Source organism: Thamnophis sirtalis, unplaced genomic scaffold (genome assembly GCF_051295495.1).
Source record: "Thamnophis sirtalis isolate CommonGarterSnake01/CBP01778 unplaced genomic scaffold, rThaSir2_p1.2 scaffold_6, whole genome shotgun sequence".
NCBI classification, from domain to species: domain Eukaryota; kingdom Metazoa; phylum Chordata; class Lepidosauria; order Squamata; family Natricidae; genus Thamnophis; species Thamnophis sirtalis.
The window spans coordinates 44,394,827-44,410,904 of record NW_028261386.1 but is presented as its reverse complement, the minus strand read 5'-3'; the positions used below and the strand labels follow the sequence as shown (position 1 = coordinate 44,410,904).

Below are 16,078 nucleotides of genomic sequence, written 5' to 3'. Positions count from 1 at the left end.
ATAATTTCCTCTCTCTGGCTGAGGACAGGACCATGATAACAGAACTTCTTGTTCTTTATTTCATCTTCTGACAAATGAAGTTGTCACCAGAATTTGCTAGTCTTCTGATTCTTGGCAGACTTAGATACCCAGTAGATGTCGGAATAATTTAAATCTTCCATTATCATTATTGCATGCCTCTTGGAAAAACTAGTCACCTGATATAGAAAGGTCTCATCTGTATCTTCCAGTTGTCTTCTATAATGATCTCAAATGCAAATGCTTTTGTTTTTTCCCCTTTTATTTTTACTCAAACACTTGCCACAATTTAAACCCAATCATTTTCACATGTTGACAAACAACACATATAAACAAGCCAGTGCTGCAAATTATACAACATGCATAGAATTGTATAATAGCACTTAGCCAATCCACCATTCCTGATTTCATACTTGTGTCATGCACAATCTATTCTGCCTTGACCTTAAATGTATTTATTTGAAAATGGCTAGGAAATGATGCCATATGCTGCTGAAGGAAATTAAGAAACAGAAGGACTAGAGGAAAACTAAAGTTTGACTAAATACCAAATTTTGACAGGAGTGAAAATTAACACTGCCCATTGATTTTTCTTAGTTGGAAATTGTAGACCATCCCCTCCTTAACTTCAGCAAAGACAAGGGGCAAATTGTGGCAACACCAGTAGAAATTTAGGCAACAGTAAAATGCTTTGATGAACAGAAGACCCCAGTTATTGGAAAAACATATTTTGTGCTGACACTTGCATTGGAAATGACTGGAAGAACGCATTACTCTCTGAAGCTTTGAGCAGGAATGATGGAACATTCTTAGACTTAGAGCAGTTGTCAGCATGTTGACTTAAGGATGGGATTAGGCATTCCCAGTTTATACTGTATAGTGCCGCCCTCACTCATCCACCAGACCCCTTAAGCAGAGTGAAGTAGCTGACTTATCGTACTTTTTGGAGTATAAGACACACTTCCCCACCCCTTAAAAGAGGATGGAAATGTTGGTGTGTCTTATACACCAAATACAGTCAAACCCTGCCCCACATGTCTGTTTTCAGGAAAAACAAGGCGTGCAGAGGGTTTGGGAGGCCTGAGAGTGCTCCTGGGGACAGCAAAAACCAAATGTACAGAGCCAAAAAACTATTTTTTTCTTTTTTTCTCTCTTTGAAATCTTGGTGCATCTTTCACTCCGGTGAGTCTTGTAGTCTGAAAAATACGGTACAAACACAGACTTACACCAGAAAAATGTAGAGAAGTTTTATTTAATGCTATATTTTTGCTATGATGAAAGAGAGAATGTACTGTTGGTGCCTAAGGTGCCTAAATAACTTGATCAACCTTGTGGTGGGGAAGGAGAGAACAGAGGGAACATCCTACAGATGCTTAATTTACAAATTAACTAAAATTCATGTCACAGGATTTATCCATACATCATTCTCCTGGGATATTTTAAGGAGAAGAGTTCTCTCAATGTGTGGACTAACCTATTGAACACCAGTCTCCTGAAATCTAGTAGGGGGTTTGCATCTAGTGCTCCAAATCCCACACAAATATGCACAGCATTTCTCCAGCCTCCCAGGGCTTCTACATCAGCCTGAAAGAAGAAAGAACAGCTGCTACTGTAAGCATCTACTCATTAAAGCTAATTTGCTTTCTAAAGCTGCACCATCATTTTCCAGTTTTGCACAAAAAACTAAAAACAACAAGCCCACTTTAATGACTGTCAGAAAAAAAGGCTGTGCTCACACGTCTAAAGCTCTTGTTTTGAGCCATTTCTGAAGCACACACAGTGTCTTTCAGATCTATTGAACTTCTGTAACTGGCAGGTACATTAGGATGTTCAATGATCTGAAGCAGCTGTCATTAATTCTGTGGTCTACACCAGGCAATCCTGTATCACACCAGTTTCATACATGCTGATAGGTATTCATTTCGTGATTTAGAAAACAAATAAAATCCTACCAATCGGGATAAAATAACAATTTCACAGGAATGTGAATTTTATCAGAGATCTTCACAAGCAGAGCTATCGATCAAATCTTATTCAACAATTTTGGATTGATCCAGTTATTTCCTTTAATGAGTAATGATTGGCGTGGTCACTAAAAGTGGATTTTGCAACGTTTTCATTCCTGCCAACAGATAGATGTGATTTAGTAAGAATTAATGGTTATATCATTTCATTTATGTGATATAAAAATAATCATAACTCAACAGTGATACCTGTAGCTGGGAGTAATTGGCAAATATCCTTTGTGAATTAGATTTGATGCTTGAGAAATATGCTCTTGAGGAGTTAATCTATCAGAATTCATTTTTAAATCTATGGCATAGTTTAGAAAAAACCATTCTTGTTGAAAAAAATCCATCCGTTGCATTAATACACACACACACACACACACACACACACACACTGAGTTAGTTAGATGATAGATAGATAGACAGATAGATAGATAGATAGATACATAGATACATAGATAGATAGATGATAGATAGATAGATAGATGGATGATAAATTAATAGGAGGGAGGGGAAGAGAATTGCCCAATTTCTGTACACACATTTTTTTAGAGATGAGCACAACCAGGGTCTACAAGCCAATTCCTCCACATGACCATGCAGATATAATAGTGGATTTTTTGGAGCATGAGAATGGATTGGCACTTTCAATACATTGCATAACCCAGAGATCTTCCTTTCATATCTCCTAAACAGGTAACAACCTCCCCCTGGGACAAGGATCAGGAGGAGGATCAAAGGCATCAAAAGGGGATGCTACTATAACATGTTCACTGACAAATGAGGGCTAAGGAACACATACCCAGTTCCCAAGATTCTGTAAGCTGTTTCCAAGCAATAAACCTGATTAATGAGACTTTACCTTTCTTGATTGTGAACTGCTATTAGAGGTTTGACATCATTAGATGGGAGTCTAGAGTTGTTTGCTGAATATTGATTCATTCAGCAAAACAAATACAATTAAACAATACAGGCCATTTTATTAATGCTGCATTGATTAACAAAATAGCAAATCTCAGTGGAAAATGATACTTATGCTTCCCTGTTGCAAGCTTCACAGACAAAATTTATAGACCATAGATAACATATTGTCCAAATGACTTTTCTCTCTGATTGCTTACAACAAAAGACTTATAGAAAATGTGGATTAAGAAACTCCTTCCACAATCCAATATGGGGAGGGGATGACGCTTGACTGAGTGGTCCTTATATACCTATCCATAATATACTGTTCCTGAATTTTTTTTTAGATATATTTGAATTGCATCCAACTCTTTCTTGTCTTCCATGATCATGTTATATCATTGACTGTGATTAATTTAAAAATTATGTTTTTGATCAGCATGAACATACCCAAGAAAAATGCTTCCTCTTTATTAAAACACTGCCAGTATTTTATAAGAAAGTGAAATATTCTAATATTCCATATATTCTAAAGATATGAGTTCAGTGTCTTTTAAAGGCACTGAGTGTGGTTAGAACCATGAGCAAGCAGAAGCCCAAACCCCAATAAACCAACTTTATATTCCTTCCTTTTTCTTCTAACATTTTTGATCTTTGGGTCCTTCAAATAATGTTCTAGAATTCAATTTATTTTCATTTTTTCTTTGTTCCTTTTCACAAAATTCTCGAGTTTTAACATGTCATGGTTACTAAATCCAATATAGGGAAATTATCCAGCTCGCTCTCTTGGTTTATTTGCATATCCCTTTTAATTATTAAGACATCAGCTGGTTTCTTTTGTATGTCCAATGCAACACCTTTCCCATGAAAGGTTTTTCTTCCTTGTGTTAAACTTGACAGTACAAACACCACACACATAAAGGTAAAGGTTTCCCTCGCACATATGTGCTAGTTGTTCCCAACTCTAGGGGGCAGTGCTCATCTCCATTTCAAAGCTGAAGAGCCAGCGCTGTCTCTGTGGTCATGTGGCCGGCATGACTAAATGCCAAAGGCACACGGAACACTGTTACCTTCCCATCAAAGGTGGTTCCTATTTTTCTACTTACATTTTTACATGCTTTCGAACTGCTAGGTTGGCAGAATCTGGGACAAGTAACAGCTCACTCAGTTACACGGTGCTATGGATTCGAATCACTGACCTTTTCTGATCGACAAGCTCAGCGTCTTAGCCACTCAGCCCTTTGCACATACATATGTTTAAAAAGCACTATTTATTACTTATCTTACCTTCTCCAGAATAATCTATCAGGTCTTGGTTCATTTCCCTTCAATTTGGAGTATAGCCAAATTTGGAGGTCATTTCAAGTGAACCACTGTAGTAAAACAAAATGGGAAGGGAGGATCTCTTGGATGCAGAGACCAACATCAATCAAGGAGGGTAGAATGAGCTTACAAGTCCCATGAATTATTGTATTGCTTCTTTTTTTAGTTTCTCTGATTTGTTCATTCTTCCTTTCCAGTAAATGCACCCTTTAAACATACTTAAGATTAAACATAAAGTTTATATTTAAACCTGGTTCATTTCCCTCCCTCCCACAATAAAATATGACTTCAGAGAATGACTGAGCAGGGTTTAATACAAAATATTTCAGCACTAGCCAGCTACAAAATCCATTATCAGATACTACAGACTTTTTAACTAGATTGGCTGAAATTGAAATGATAAATATGAGGCCACGCACAAACTGTTTTTGAGTATTTTTCTATTTATCAGGAATCAAGTGACCTAAATGGCAAAACAGAGCAGGAAAAAAAATAGGATGTATATAAGTGGAGATACAGTGAGGGAGAAAATATTTTTAATGCTATTATTAGTATTTCAAGGACTTTTAAAGATTATATGCCTTTTTCCTTTGAGCTGTTTTAAGCAGATTAGTCAAACTAAGTGGATTGTAATTATCCAAGGTGAAACTGATCTGGGAGCAAAGCCTTACACCCATCTGTAATTGAGAAAAGTTTCATGAAAGCATGAATTAATTTAATTGTACCAATATGATATAGTTGTTACAGAATGACATTTTCATAGGCTGGTGTATTGTCTCCTCACAAAGCCCCATTAGGATACTGCAATTGATGGGAAGAATCTATTCCCTAGACCTGAAAAAGGTTCTGAAATTGAGAAGTACAATTGCATATCCATAGTAGAATATGAAATAGACTTTGAAACAAACATTGTATCTTAGCCCCATTTTGTCTTGATGTAATATACATAGATCTTTCTCACCAAGGAAGCTGGCCCCTATAGCTCAGCTGTAGTAGGATTTGGGACTTTCTCTCTAGAACAGGTTTCTAAGCTTTGCCTTCTAATTAATTTTTAGTGTTGGTTCCATTATTTTTGGATGAGAATTACTTCAAGAGTATAGAAACATGGAAGCACATTGATGTCACACCGAGTTGCAAAAAATAAAGTTTTTTTGTGAGAATGAACAGCACCACTACGCTTGATTGGACTGGAACATGACAGAAAACAGATTTAGAAGTCACAATAAAGAAACTATGGAAGGCACTTCTGTGGATTGTTCACCCACTCCTAATTTTGTTTATCCACTCCTATTAGGAAAAGGAGTTAAGTGACATCAATAAAAAGTGGGCATCTACTCATTGCTCAGAAATGTTATTGTTGCACATGATTGCAGTCAATTGTGCATAACTTTTTTATTTCTAATACTCTATTTCCTATTTCTTTACCATATATTGTGAAATTGACTATTTAAAAACAATGTTTGTGATGTTTCATAGCTTTGGAACATCTGTTTAAAATACTATACATAGGAACCAAACATCTGAAAAAACATTTTAAAGGCCCATCTATAATATTTCACTGCACTGAATGAAATAGCTTCTTCTTAAGCTGGAGTTGTGAATCTATAGAATTTTCATACTTGCTCTTTTTCTGTTTTCACAGAAGACTCCTTCAAAAAGAGATATGACACTGGAGCTGTGAATGTGCAGGCTATCATTAACAGAAATATAAACAAATCATTTCAAAGAACTGTGTCAAGGAAATATTACTGTTTATTGAAGACCTATTACCAAATTGATGAATATATCCATATTTGAACCCCAAAGTAGGGGTTATTGTCATTGTACAAAATAAATACAACAAAATTGGTTATATAAGGTGTATATAATGAGCCTTTATCTTTCCAAACCTGATGGTGGTACTGATTTATTCCTCTAATGTGACTAGGCCTGAATAGGCTCAATGTATTACTTCTAGGAATACCATTAATATTTTTCCTTAAAGAATGACAATGTCACTCAAATTGGATATACAGTATAATTACACTGTTATGTGAGAAAAGGAGATTCACATATAAAAAGAACAAAACCGAATCATTTTGGACAACCAGAGTCACTCTGTCTAGTTGGATGGGCAACAATTAAATTTAATAAATAAATAAATCTTCAGATCCATTATCTTTCTCTCAGAGAAAAGGGCTCTCCTGAGATTCACCTAGGCCAGGATATAGAACTTGGAAAGTTTGGTAATTTTGTTCCATGGAAAAAAGATTGCTTGTTTATACTTTACAGAAGTCATTGAATGTTTTCAAATAATCTTTAACAAATTATTATTTTTAATTAATAACCTGTTATGTATATTTCCCCCTTCATATTATTCTTGCTTCCAATCATATTTTGGATTGGTTGTCAACTTCAAAATCATTCATTCATACATACAGTATACTTGCAACAGGAATGAACAGGTAACCACAGTTTTTTTAATGCAAATACATTCAATATCTTAAAAGCATTTGTAAAATTGTGACTTGACAAAGGTAACTAGATCTAAATGTATTTCCAACATTTCTAGAACAAAAGCTAAGGTCCAATGGAATATTTTTATTACTGGGATTTTGATCAACACAAGATTTTTGTGGGGCAGAGAGAGGATGTGGCTATGTTCTCTCTTCTAAAGTCGCCTATATCTTCAGTATTTTGTTTTATTTTTTTGAAAGATTGAGGAAACGACCCAAAAATATTTGAACTGGTAGATGGGGAACCAGTAAAGGAAAGCTTTATTGCATAAAATTTTGGATATCATTAAAAGTTCTTACTTCAAAGTTTTATTTATGGGACTCTTTTAAAAAGGGGAAGACAAATGTTATAGATTAATTGCTATTGTTTTTCATCATTGTGATTAAATTACAATAGTTTCCTAAATACAAATGACTTTGTTACAAACATAATTTCCTTATAAATAGAAACTTTGGAACATATATATAAATAAAACTAGTTATATTTTAGAGAATTGATATAAAATCAAATATTACAATGTCTTTTAGAAATCAGAATGTCTTTATTTTATGTTGCCTGGTTTTACTTGCTGTGGAGTTCATAGACGACCAGACACTGATTCTCCTGAAAAACTGAAATGTTGTTGTGTTGATGAAGAAATGAACGTCCGGGTCAAAATTCCACTATCCTTTCTTTTAAGGACAGGACTGTTAACTTTGGTGTGTGTGTGTTGCCACTCAATTCCAACATTAGAGTAACAATATAAGATTCCAACAACAGACAATGTTGCCCAGGGCCAACCTGTAAAAAAAAAAAAGGGAGGGACAGAGAGAGAAAGTGACTGAGAATAGTAATGCATAAATTCCTACTGTCCTCATTTGAAACAAAAGGCAGAGCTGGTAAACATAATTAAGCTAAAACTCATATCTACATAACATGAATCAGGTAAGGCTTCATTTAAAGCATGAAAGCTGGTTAAATGTACTATTGATTATCCTTCAATTTTTAAAAAAATAAATACTGATTACAGCTGCCAAATAAAAGGAGCTTCTGTTAAATGATAAATCTACAGGACAAGAAGAAGCTACCTGATTTTGCCTTTAAAAATCCATTTAGGTCAAATTATTCAGAATCAAGTTGGAATTGCCTCTAGTTGCAATGGGCAGCATGTAGGATGATAGATAGATAGATAGATAGATAGATAGATAGATAGATAGATAGATAGATAGATAGATAGATAGATAGATAATGATGATGATGGATAGATAGATAGATAGGTAGGTAGGTAGGTAGGTAGGTAGGTAGGTAGGTAGGTAGGTAGATGATAGACAGATAGATAGATAGATAGATAGATAGATAGATGATAGATAGATAGATAGATAGATAGATAGATAGATAGATAGATAGATAGATAATAAGACATTTACAGTATGCTTCCTCCTAAAACTTCATCTAGAAGGCTTTCCTGGAATTAAGCTTATTGTCACTTCAGTATCTGGCCTAAGATCACACTTCTAGATCTGAATGTCTATGGAGATTCTCAGTCATTCAGGTCATGGTTGCCACCTTTGGTTTCTAAATCTGAAATATCTAAATTGTTCCTTTAAATTTTGGATTCTATTTTCTACTTCTGCCAATAATTCATTAAACAGTTTTAAAACCTGTAAGTTGCTTTGAGATCCCTTTGGACTATAAATTATTTAATTAAATTGTTTTGATTATTTCCAATTTAATAATCTTTGTAGCAAGGCTAGAAAAGGCCAGGCAAAGCTTTTGAACATTCTTAACAGTCAGTAATATATGTTTTACCTCCAGACTGCTTTTAATAGCACACAGAATGTATTTGTAGACGACAAGCAGGTAAGTGCTTCATTATTTTGTAACTGATGTGCTTACAGTTAAGTAAAGGTTAAAACTATTTCATGGCTGCCTACTCAGAAGTAGGCAATCTTAATATACTAAAATCTGTCATTTGCCCATGAGTTGGGAAAGAAAACTAAATTCAATTTAATTTAAAAGCAATTGATGTAGTCAATATGATTACTCTCCATTCTTCAATAATTTCTCCTCCTGACAAAATCAATTTGAGCACTTTTTGGGGAATGTCTGCAGGCTACGCCAAAGCTGTAGAAAATTGCACAAAGTCATGAGCTGTGTACCCCTTAGCAAATATTCTGCCTTCTAAATAATTCGAGGAAAGAAAAAACACCCATGATATTTTTTTTTTCTTGTTTCACATTCATATTCTAATTATAGCAAAGATTAGGGAGGTCTTTTTTCCCCTGGTGTATTAAAATGTTAAACGAGAAAGATGCACGAAGGCAGTAAATGTGAGTCGCTGTGTACTAACTGCTGCAAATGCATGCTTTACATTTTATTCACCTATGGAAGTTTAATATATAACAGAATTTGACTCCAGATTGAAATAATCAACTGCTGGACAAAGAATTCTAAGCTTTTATCCTCCTTTTATGCCTCCTTTTCAGCATTTTTTCCCTTCAAGGCTGTAGAATACCCACCACATTTTAGCTAGAATTATACAGTATATAAGGCTTTTCTAAAAACTGTTGACCAAAAGCCATTAAAGATGTTAGCAACCAAAACAGAAAGGGAGAAACCTTTTAATGGATCTGTAAGTAAAAAAAATGGGAAGTAGAGAATAAGAATAAATGCTTTTTTCCCATGGGAGAAATAAAATTGTATGGATTGATTTTTTAAATTTGCTTATCAATGAACTAAAAATAGTACTAAAATAAAGAGATGGCAAAGGTTTCTTATCCTACCAAATTGTTCAGGTTATTAAAATAAAAGTTTGTAAACTGCTCCAAGGACCTCCGCAAAGAGGCTTATTACTCCCTTGATGAATGTAGCAATCTATGTATGCAAAAAAGAACAGTTAAAATCACCATTTTAGCAATTGGCAGTATCCCATCAGTTGATAGGATTGATCCATTAAGCGTATTTATGTAATTGAATTGACATGAGATCAATTCATCAAACATGCCACCCTCACAGCCTTTCTTTAGTTGGCTCTTTCATCTTCCTCTGAATAGAAAACATCATCCAAAAAGAGATTAAGCGTGGAGTGACTTTGGTTTAAGCAACCGGGTGACTTTTCTGACTTTGGCACTCCACTAAGACTTTAGAAGGAACTTAAGCAAAATCAACTTTAAAAAAAATTAAGAAGTCTCTGGATGAAAGAATGGAAAAGGATGCACGTGCATGTGCACAAACACACACACACACACAGACACAGACACACTGTGGGTCTCAAACAGCTGAATGATAAATGTTGTTCCATTTCGACCAATATATCATTATAGGTTTGCTTGCCCAGATCTGCAAGGACTAAATGTTTTGCATATGGCAAAAGCACTCTTGAAATAACTGCTGCTGATGCAGGGGTCGTGCAGTCTTGTGTTGTGATTATGGAGAAAGGTACATGATGTCATACAAAACATTATCAAGATATTAATGTTTTGGAGACATTGTCTAAGTTTATTAAAGATTCTTCCTTCTCCATATGTTATGTCTCCTTCCCGCAAGCTAAAACCAGAACGCTTCTGCCACCTGAAATGTTAAAAATGTTTTCATGTGCAAAATCCAAAAAAAGAGCTATACCATAACAAATTATGCTGCAGGTGGTCAGCTTCAGGGGTGGGTTCCTGTTCACTTGTGGGTGTGCTGTGCATGCGCACACTTGATGTATGTTGTGCGTGCATGCGCCGTGCAATAAAAATTGCTATGTGCATGTGCAGAAATAAAAAACAAGAAGGTGGTGCCATAGGCACTGCCCAGAGAATCGGTTCGGGGGTGTGGCAGGCCTGGGTCCAAATCAGTAGGACCCACCAATGGTCAGCTTTATATGCAAATATACATGTAAGTGAGGTAGTCTCAGATTGTATTTTGCTGGGTGCTTTGTCTGGATGTGTTCACTAATTTGGGGTTCTACAGTAGAGACGGCCGACAGAGCATATATATTTAAAAGCAAATAATAATTGCAGCTTTCATAATAGCCTTTTGTACCTTTTCCCCTTAAATGATACTGAAAGATTGGTGAGCATGCTGGGAAGCTAGGCAGCAGGAAGACAAAGTGACAAAATCAGCAATATAAATAGATCTCAGAGAGGCAGAGGAGAAACAGAGGATCATGCTTTGTTCCCAGTCAGACAACTGTTTCATTTAGCACAACATTTTCAACTGACTGTCTGAGCTCTTTAAAGTTTCGGACCAGATTTTTTCCAAGTCTACTTGGATATGCTACAGATTGAATTTGAGACATGCTTGTAAAGCACAGGGCATCTCACTATTGAGCTATGATAATTTCATTGGTGCATTTTTTTTTCCCAGAAAAAAAAGAGGAGTGGGAGCGAAGGAGAAGGTCATTTTTTATTTAAAAGGCAACAGTTCTTCTGAAGAACCATATTCTCCATCAGTTAAACAGATAGATGTTGAGGAAAAACCTTTTCCCTTCTAGGAAATATGACTCTCTTGCCTGATTTGGAATATGGGCTCAGGGCAATGGGCCTTATTTTCTCAGAACCTGAGAGACCAACAACACATAATGTATTTAATTATTCATAAGTAGATTTCAGAATTACACTCAGAAAAATCTGTAGAAGACCAAAAGCCAAGTGTTCTACTCTGTCTGCAGTGATGTTCTTGAGGTTGACTTTAAGAAGATAATGTATATTCATATTTAGGAGAGCCAATCTGCCTCTGGAAAAAGATAGTGGGAACACAAATTATAGTTTAGCTCTAGACCAAATTAGCAGAATAATAGCCTTTCCCTCTCCAGGAGACAGCCCAAGACAACACATTACACAACCATTTCAAGAATGAATTAAGAAATTTCATTCCCTAGTCCAAAAAATGATCAGGCCAGTCAGAATCAATGGTACAAATCTATTCAGAAAAAAAATATATTCCTATACTTAGACATTTTTGCCCAAAAAGACCACAAGATTGAGCAGTCTAAGGCTGTATGGATGAATGAACCATACCAAATGACGTATGTTGATTAAAAGTTTAGTATTTTTTTTGCTAATTTACTTGAATAAAATGGCAAGCAAAACGAATAAAAAAATCTGAAGGTGGACGAAAGTTTTATCTTAGACATCACCCTGTCTGTTGGTTTAAAGAAATCTGCCTTTATATTATTTAAGTTAACTAGATAAATGCATCAAGTGCTTTTATATTATAGAAATCTAGTAATGTTCTAGTATAAGCATGTGAAAATGAGTCAGGAAGGAGAAAACCTAATGTACCAACAGGTACAAACATTGTGCGGTAAAGAAGGATGTGATACAAGATATTCCTGATTTCCCGATTACTACAGGAAGGCCTAGATCTGGTTCATTTATGAAGTTGCTTTATATCCTGTTTTCCCAAAAATAAGACCTCCCTGGATAATAAGCCCAATTGGGCTTTTGAACACATGAGCTAAAATAAGCCCTCCCCCCCAAATATTGCAACACAGCAGAAGCCATGAGGTGACTATGCTCACTGCCTACTGCACCTCAAAAATAATAAGATCTCCCCCAAAATAAGGCTAAGTGCTTATTTCTGGGGCCAAAAGAAAACAAGACCCTGTCTTATTTTGGGAGAAACACAGTATTGAACCAGTATTCTAGTTACTGACCTAATTCAATCTGTCTACTCAAATGGGCAGAGGCTATCCATCTCTTCAAACAAGTTTCACCCAGCACATTGTATTTCCTTTAAGTGGAGGTGTTGGGATCGGAGGCAACTTCAAGAACCATGTCTTGAAAAATATTGACCCATTAAATCTGCATGAATCAGTTCCTCATTACTGCCCCAAAATTCTAGTAATAACAATGCTAACAAGATAATTCAGATATCCCTGCTCTGTTTGCCTATCAATGCTAATCTTTTTTTGTAACAAGAGAGAACCAGTCATTGGGTCATGCAGTTAACAAAGGAAAAATAGGAACCAGCACTGCTGTGATGAAGAGTCTCAGCTCTCATTAGAATGCAACAGGCAAAGAATGTATAGCATTGGAATGAGAGCTTGAATTTTCCTGCACTGCAGCATCTTTGGAACAAATATGTACAAGTATATTGTGTTTGAATTGTTTTAAGAGGAGGTTACTCCGAACTCTCATTTAAGATTTCCAGCGTATTAAATAAAGGCATTTGGAAAAAAAATAGATAAAACTGTTCTGAATTGGACCCATAAAGCAAGGTTCAATAGTAGTATGTTTTTTTTAAAAAAAACCAAACAAACAAAAGAGAAAGGAACCATGAAAAAAGGCTTTTCTAAGAAATGGAATGACCATTTATGCTTTTCTTTAAAGATATCCTAAAGCTTTTCAGTAAATGTCTCATTCCAATATTGCCTATTTTTGAACTGATTTTCCAAGGCCTCAAGCTGACACCAGTAGTCTAATCTTAAATGGGGATGTTGTTCTGCCACTGAGCTACAAAATCTTTGAACTGGTTTAGCAGTTATTTTAGTTCCTGGATTAAAGAACAAGCAGAGTAATTCTCTCCAACATCAAAGTTCTCTGACATTTCTGGAAGCTTTGCTAGCAAGAGACCAGCTGAGTGAAAGCAGGAAAGAAAAGCTTGCTCAGAATTATTGTCTTTCAGGCTACATGTTTTTTTTCCTGAATTGACAAACTGTATCTCTGATCTCAGAGGGAGAGACTAAAACTTCTCCAGGGAGCCATAGGAGTGCAATTTAAATGTTTGATTAACTGATAGGATCCATTTTTAAATTATTTGTTGTAATAGCATAGCAGAGTATAACTTTATTGATTGGTCAATTGACCATATGAAGAAGCAGCAGCTACAATATAAAAGAATATGATAAGATAAACAACTTTATCTTGTCTCCAGAAGTTATTAATGCTCCAACACTGGAAGTTTTTAAGAAGCGATTGCACAACCATTAGAGTTTCCTGCCTACAAGACCTCCAAGGTCCCTTCCAACTCTGTTATTCTATTCTAAATGTAAGGTCAGAAGACATAAAAGTAAGAGTACAGAAAAAACAAGATGAATAGAAATATACAAAATATGTTTTTAGATGAATGCATCAACTTTACATGCAACCTCAATATGTTCTGTAAAATGTGTCCATAGCAGAACAGTTCTGACTATAAACTTAGTTCTAATTACTATGTATGTGTTTGTATCTGAAGGAATTAGGCAAGTTATCATCCCAATGTGTAGTTCAATCAAATAGTCATGTGCAAGTACTGAGTCCTGGCTGGGATGTATACCAGTCGTTGGCCTTGAATAAGATGTGCACAATGTCTTTTATTTTTGAAGTGCCATAAACACATGTTCTCTCTACCATATCACTTGGCAGAGTCATCATATTTAAAAACAAAATCCAGCTGTGCAAACTTTGCTCTGGTAATGACCATCCTATGGTATTGACACAGACACTTTGTCAAGGATTTTTCTGTTTGAAGAGTAATTTTATTCTTGGTGAGCCATTTCAATGACCTGAATTGATTCAATGTCAATTTAGGCATTAACATCCAAGAAACTTTGTTTGAATATTGCCTTGGTCTGGTGTGCAACTGAGGGTAGATATTGTGCAAGGAAGCCAAGCTGTAACATTATTTTGAGAAGTTTATTCATCCATATGTCAGTTTGAAATGTATATATATAATAGATCTATACATAAGATCATGTGAAGCATTTTTAATGCCTTGATAGGACCACACTTGGAATATTGCATCTAGTTCTGATCATCCCGATATAAAAAATACATGGAGGCGCTAATGCAGAGTGCAGAGAAGAGCAACAAAGATGATTAGGGGACTGGAGGCTAAAACATATGAAGAATGGTTGCAGGAACTGGGTATGTCTAGTTTAATGGAAAGAAGGACTAGGGGTTAATATGATAGCAGTGTTTCAATATCTCAAGGGTTGCCACAAAGAAGAGGGAGTCAAACTATTTTCCAAAGCAGAATGAGAAGCAATGGATGGAAACTAATCAAGGAAAGAAGCAGCCTAGAACTAAAGATGAATTTCCTGACAGTTAGAACAATTAGCCAGTACAACAAATGGACTCCAGCAGTTGTGGATGCTCCAATACCGGATGTTTTTAAGAAGAGACTGGAAAACCATTTGTCTGAAATAGTATAGGGTTCCCTTCCTGAGCAGTGGGTTGGACTAGAAGACCTCCCAACTCTGTTAATTATGTTTAAATTAGGGGCAGCAAATAAATAAGAAGTTAAATGACGGCAATGTCACTGAGTTTACTCAAAACAGATTATAGTCAGATGGAATTATTCATTTATCCCATTTTCAGGGATAAACTAAATTTTCACTCAATAAACTAAGTTATCCTAACAGGTTATGTTAAAGTCCTCCTCCCAATACAACATTAGCATGTGCAGATGTAGCAAACAACATGACAATTTAATCATGCCATGAACACAGCCACACACAGTGGTGGGCTGTTGCTGGTTCGGACCAATTCGGGTGAACTGGTAATTGCGACCTGTGGGAGGACCTGCCTGTCCACATGCCCGGGTGCAATCCCATCCTATATTGCTGCATTTTTTGATGCCACACACGTGTGGATGGCGTGTGTGAGCAAATTGCTGTGTTTTTTGATGTTGCACACATGTGCGTTTGCGCTCACATTTCCAGTGCAGGGAGAACCAGTTGTTACAGTATGTAACGCCCACGTCACATACTGTAGTTTGAATACTAAATTCCAAAATGAATACTATTTACTGACTTTACTGAATAGTAAAATGAAAGTTATTTCCATTCTAATATCAAAAGTAAATTACATGTGCATTTACATATATTGAATCGTGCTTGTTTCATTTAATTCTTTAATTAATAGATTAATCCAACAATGTTAATTCCAACAATATTTCACATAGTGCAATATAGAAAGAGGAAATATTCTCTGAGAGGCTACTCAAGGATTGCAAGGCATGGGTAGATAGAAATTAATTTGGACCCATTGGTAGAAAACAAATTATACAACAAATGGCATAAATATCGAGTCCTTGGTACTTCCTGACTTTGGTTATTTGCTTGCAGATGTTACCCAACTGGGTAACATTATCAATGCTTGTTCCCTGAGTATTTACACTAGCTTGCTCTGCTTGGGTTAGTGGGAATGTGGTTTTGTGCTTGGTAGTTCCTTGATCATTGTTTTTGGCTTCTTTGTCTAGTGTAAACTGCTTATCTGGGTGTTGGCTCTGATGATGATGTGTTCTGGTCCTTTTCTTCATAGCTTCTTTATTGTCTCTTTTGAATAGTGTGTAAATGTGGTTTATTTCTTTTATACATATTGATGGATGATTTATCTGAAAGCCAAGCTTCCAGGAATTTTTGAATTTAGCTTGGTCTG

The 16,078-nt window shown here is 35.7% G+C and overlaps 1 protein-coding gene across 2 annotated transcripts in view; it reads right to left on the bottom strand.

The window, feature by feature from the left end:
* Positions 1–6,692: 6,692 nt before the first annotated feature.
* HHAT (hedgehog acyltransferase) overlaps positions 6,693–16,078 on the bottom strand; it is a 160,028-nt gene continuing 150,642 nt past the window's right edge. For both annotated transcript variants that reach the window (XM_087717742.1, XM_087717741.1), the window contains exon 11: positions 6,693–7,529. In XM_087717742.1, the coding sequence (XP_087573868.1) occupies positions 7,327–7,529 (203 nt within the window). In that variant the 3' untranslated portion in view covers positions 6,693–7,326. The remainder of the gene's footprint in view (positions 7,530–16,078) is intronic.